The sequence below is a fragment of the Oryzias melastigma genome, linkage group LG12 (genome assembly GCF_002922805.2).
Source record: "Oryzias melastigma strain HK-1 linkage group LG12, ASM292280v2, whole genome shotgun sequence".
In the NCBI taxonomy this organism is placed as follows: domain Eukaryota; kingdom Metazoa; phylum Chordata; class Actinopteri; order Beloniformes; family Adrianichthyidae; genus Oryzias; species Oryzias melastigma.
In genome coordinates, this window is record NC_050523.1 from 12,080,924 (window position 1) to 12,086,474 (window position 5,551).

At 39.2% G+C, this 5,551-nt stretch overlaps 1 protein-coding gene across 2 annotated transcripts in view; it reads right to left on the reverse strand.

Annotated features, from left to right (window-relative positions):
• Positions 1–1,658: 1,658 nt before the first annotated feature.
• The window catches only part of traf2b (Tnf receptor-associated factor 2b), a 12,156-nt gene continuing 8,263 nt past the window's right edge, over positions 1,659–5,551 (reverse strand). For both annotated transcript variants that reach the window (XM_024298825.1, XM_024298824.2), the window contains exons 5-11: positions 4,871–5,032; positions 4,710–4,784; positions 4,433–4,507; positions 3,347–3,559; positions 2,953–3,256; positions 2,612–2,760; positions 1,659–2,533 (exon numbers count right to left, since the gene is read on the reverse strand). In XM_024298825.1, the coding sequence (XP_024154593.1) occupies positions 2,315–2,533; positions 2,612–2,760; positions 2,953–3,256; positions 3,347–3,559; positions 4,433–4,507; positions 4,710–4,784; positions 4,871–5,032 (1,197 nt within the window). In that variant the 3' untranslated portion in view covers positions 1,659–2,314. The remainder of the gene's footprint in view (positions 2,534–2,611; positions 2,761–2,952; positions 3,257–3,346; positions 3,560–4,432; positions 4,508–4,709; positions 4,785–4,870; positions 5,033–5,551) is intronic.

Consider the following 5,551-nt stretch of genomic DNA (forward strand, 5'->3'; position numbering starts at 1 on the left):
AAAAAAACATGTTTTCAAAGTGTGTTCTTCCTATGGTTGAGCAACACATAATAAATAAATAAAAAATTATCTCAATATACCCCTATCTTCTATATCTTATATGTTCACTTTCATCTTTAGTAAAACTGTTTCATTCCACCCCCTAAGGTTGGGTTTCCCTTGAGTCAGTCTCTGTCAACCGCATGATTGTTCAAATGATGAGTAAGGGGTCTCATCATCTATCAAAGCCAATCTTCTATTATGAGTCATGTGGTTTTACATATTGAATGACTCTATAAATGCTAAAGTTCATCCGCTTCCATAAGAGCGAGAACGAATGAGTAGCTACAAGAAAATGTGTAACTTTTGACGGAAAGGCCGTTTAGTCAGATTACAAACACTTCTTATGTGCAAAAAAACCCTGGAAAGTCTTCTACTAATGTATTAAAGGAACTCATCGGCTTTATTTAAAAGCAGAGGAGTGTAGCTGCTTTTTGAATGACAGTGATTAGCAGTTAGACAAAACAAGTTATCAACTTAGATCTGATCTTTTCGCTGAATGGAGGGAGTTCCAGAAACTCAAAGAGTACATTTCATTACAAAAGCTTCAGAGAACTCACACAGAACAATGGGGACAACACCATGCTGTTAGCGAGCGCAGTTCCAAGAAAAGCAAGTCAACCTTTGGTGCAAAGAACTTCTTGCATCAACGATTTCTACCAAGTCATTTTGTAGTTGCAGATCAGATCTGCAACTACAAAATGATCTAGTGGTTTTCATACAGGATTTTATTTTTTTTAAAGTCTGGATGAGTAAAATGGGTCATGATTGACCACGCCCCTCCAAGAGGTGACTTTGCTTTCTATTAATTATTGACTTATATGGTTTGCTTGATATACAGATGGTCTTAAATTTTATTGCAGCATTTCCAGATAAACTACAGAATTCAGTTTACAGCAACTTGAACTGACATTAAAGAAATCCCAAACCATGATGCACCCTCCAACGTGTTTCACAGTTTTTTTTTACACTTGTTCTTCTCAAAGAACAGTTTTAGTTTTTTCTTAGCTTGTAGGTGTTTGGAACATCCAGATGCTCATCTACATTTTTTTTTATTATAAGTGAGTCTCTTTCTCTAGTGTTTTCCCATAAACTCTCTTCTACTTTAAAGCTTTTGTAATGTGTCAACAAGAATGTCACTTTTCTGTAGGATCTATGTTCTGCTCCTCATTGAGGGTTACCTGCTGTTCTCCTTATCTTTTAAAGACATCCACCCCTTAGGCACTCATTCCAGATGGTCTGATACCTGGCTCCGACTATCTCTGTGGGCTCACAGACTTTAGTCACCCCCGCAGCAGGACTGCTCATCAGTAAAGAATGTGTCGTTCCTACTGAACAGATCACATCTTATCTTGAATTTCTACATAAAGTTTCCAAATACTTTTTTTTTAGCAACTGCATGTTGACAAATTAATTCATTCATTGTAATTCAAAGAGGGCTGAAGGTTTCATGAGCAAGGGATTGTGGGAAGTTGAGTGGCTCAAAGTACTCATGGGCAGTACCATCAACGATTAAATTAAGGGGGGTAAAAATTCTTAAGCACATCAGCTAAAAAAAAAACAGTAAAAAGTATACAAAAGCTGTAACAAAAAACGCTAAAGATGAGAAGATGACAGTGTTTCTGTTGACTTCAACATATTTCGATTTGAGTAATTTAATAGAATGAAGCATTTTGTGCAACAATGTGTTCCTTACAGAGAATAGAAGCACACAAATGAGTACATTTCTGTTATTGATAATAAATATATAGTAGTAGATTCACTGTTTTCATCCAAACAAACAATACTACTAAAAATAATCTTTGATGAAAACTAAATTACCTCGTTTTAAGGGTTAAACTGCTAAAATACCTCAGTTTCTGTTAACAGTGGAAGTTAAGTTTCTTTTAGTTCATATATACTAAAAACAGTGTGATAGCATGTATACTGAAGCAGAAGATCAGCATGCAGACATTTCTATTATATCCTTCACTATACAGTTGTTTTATAACAGGTGATACTACTACAACAGGATAAACTTCATTAGTTAAGGCAGATATAAGAAATTAGTGGGTTAATCATTCGTATTACTAAAGAGTTTATATCATTTCTCTACAGTTTATTTAGGATGACTCCACGCCAGTAGTGGAGTATCTATATTATATCAGTATATAAGATATGTTTAATATAATAATAGTTTTCTATCATAGTATGTTTGTGTGCATATTTATATATATATCAAGTTTCATTTGTACTTCTATATGTAGACTTTGGTGTAGCTTCCACAGCCTTCACCTTATAAGCCTGACAGATCTACAATGGCTTTGATGAAAATGGTGTCATCTCTTAGATACGGGCTCTTTCCGGCCAGTTTGGCTAGCGGACAGAAGAGCGGGCAGCCGCTGGCGATGTTCATCTCGCTGACGGGCCGCTGGAAGGAGGTGGAGGTGATATCAGGGCGGAAGGCGTCGATGATGTGCTCCCTGTTGTTCTGGTCCAGCAGCATCAGCGTCACCTGAGGGCAGAAAGAAGATCGTTTTACCCCCTTCATTGGGTTTCGACGCCGCCCGGATCGTTTTGAGCGTCTCCTCACCTTCTGGCTGAACGGCCATTTCAGCAAGGCGTCGTATTTGCTCCTCATGACGACGAAGAAGAGCGAGAGGTGGGTGCCGCGACCGGTCCCGTCGCCGTTCAGATACAGCCTCAGACACATCTTGTAGCCGTACTTGCTGGAGTAAAACGCTGCACAGGGAGGAGGAATTTTTAGTTGAAAAGTCAGAAGAGCCTGGAAGTCATGGACACTCCCTAAAGAAAAGCAAGCGGACTTTCCCTTCTCTGAGAGCCAAGAACATCACGCTGACCACATGATCGCTGAGCTGGATCACATTCTGTGAGCTCATTCTCTGAAACACAATCACACACGTCTCCTTTTACCTGGTGAGAACATGGCTGGGGCTCGGCCGCTCACGGCCTCCTGCCTGCGGTGGGAGAAGTCTGTGATCTTCCACACGAATATCCCGTCGTAGGTGCAGTACTGGAGCTCCCGCACCATCTGTTCGGCCTCGGACAGCTGCAGGTCCTTCACGGTCAGGGATCTCTCCAGCTGCCGGATTTTGTTGGATAAATTTTCAATCTTTTCTTGGTCTAAACGATGTTGGTGCGAGAAGGCCTCCAGCGTCAGGGAGCTGCGCTCCACCTCGCGGTTCAGGACGCACACAATGTTTTCTAAAGCGCTCACCTGTCAGAGACGAGGGGGAAAAACGAATTAATATTTTCTTGTTATGAAATATAAAAAAAAGCTGAGGATTTGGGGAAAAAAAGGGCTCACTTTTTTGTCCAGGTCCACCGACGGCACAGAGGCTGCAGCTCCGCACCCGTCATCAGGAGCCCGGTAGAGACCCAGTCCCGAATCCTCCTGCCACTCCCCGGATGCAGAAGCATCCGAGCGAGTCCGGGTCATGGAGAGCACCATGGGCAGCAGAAGACGCAAATGCTCCATAGTGCTGCTGTGCTCGTGTTCACTAATTTTACCGTTTTCTACCTGAGAGGAAAAACAAAGTTAAATCAATCAAATCGCTGTAAACTAGAAATACAAGATCTTTAACTGTCTGGCAAAAGTCCCACTTTGTTTATATTGTACTTGAATTACTTGTGTGGGAATCCCAGGACATTAAATGCCCCGCTTTAACAGAAAAAAACGTTTTCTTTTTAACTTAAATGAGCTGTGTCTAACAAACTGAATACTGGTGATTCAGAAGAAGTGAATGCATCACGAGAAAGACTTTATCAAAGAGCTCATGCATTACTAGATTTAAAAAAATGCAATCTAGATTTGATTCTAAGAATTCAGAACTTTAAAGGGATTTTTTTCATTTGTGATTAAGAAAATTAGAATAAAATTGAATCTGCCAGGAAAAAAATCATAAAGGGTTTCAAGCAGCAAGGAGAAACTGAATCTGTGGGGCTGGGTTAGTGTAATGAAAGTAGTTTGGAGTAAACGTGACTTATTTTTTGGATTTTTAGGTGTAACTTAGTAGCCTTTGGTTTTAACACCTTTTAATAGGGGGGTGCTAGATGTTCACGAGATTAAAGTCAATTTATTACATTAAAAAATATGGTAACACTTTAGATGAGGTGCTGAAAAACACTGTTGACAAAGATAGTTAATACATTTCTTAAACTTGAAAAAGTTTATTAATAAGTTTATTAGTATGTTAATAAACCCTATTTGGCTTATTATGCTTATAAATGTCTTATAAACCTCCTATAAACATTAATAATGCTTGTTAATGTGTTAATATAGCTTTTTATGGAATCTTATTTTAAATGTTACCAAAAATGTGTGTTTTTTAAGTACCAAAAGAATGAAATTTATAATGAATAAAACACATTTATAATGAATTGACAAACGTACCACAGACTTACAGCCCACTTCACTGAAGGGGCAGGCGCTCTTTGACTTGGCGCAGGACTTAGCGTGGTCGTTAAACTGCAGACAAGGGGGAAAAAATAAAGGGTCATTGAACTTTTCTTACCAAAGAAAGCAAAAGAATCTTGCAGGTCACTCAAACAGAAAGCAATAAGGTGTTAGACTTGCATGACTCTCACTTTTACTATGTAAAATCCCCGTGATTTACGTCTAAAGCATCCACGGCATGTTAGGAATAATAAGAATTATAAACAGCTCAAACCTTTTCTCTGGGAATCTTTTTCTTTCCACAATCTTTGCATTGTAAAGGAAACTTCTGACAAATTTCATCATGAGCCTGAAAAGAGTAAAAATATTAATAAATGGGCTCAATTTTTGAAACCGCCACATGTTATTATCATTCTTTTTAAATCAGTGTCTCACCTTGATGTCTTTAAAGTTGAACGTTACTTTACAGTATTTACAGTTAAGCGTTCTTTCTTCACACTCCCTCTCGTTGTGCCTGTCCTTGTCTTTGCGGAGGATGAAGACCTGGCAGGCCTCGCACTGGATCTGCTCAAACTCACAGCGGCCTTCGTGCTTTGCCTTCGAAAACAGACACAAGGTATGAAGACACTGAACTGTTGTCTCATTGAAGACGTAACGTAAAGCAGACAGCTGTCCGCCAACGTGGGGCGAGTTCCAATGGATTGAGGGAACACATTTATCTTCAGTGGGTAAGATAAATGATCATTTCCAAATTCAACTCAAGCTACTAAAAGAATAACTATTGAGCACAGAGAAATATAATCAAAATGTAGGAATTACGAGACAACAAACATGGAGGTGGAGCCTTAAAAGGCGGCGCTTGCCAACCTGGTTTCATAATGACAAGTAGCGGCTTGGAAGAACCACAAGTTCCAGCACAAGGTATGTTAGCACGCTTTATTCTGCACTTGCAGTTACTTATCAATATGTGCTTCCGTCCCCACAATAACACATTATCATTTCATCGGTTTGCAGGGTGATATTTGCTAGTAAGATGTTTCTGTGCACTAAAAATTATGGAACAACAACTTCCAAATGGTGACACAAACATGTGGGTGTTAGCAGGTTTTTTTTTTG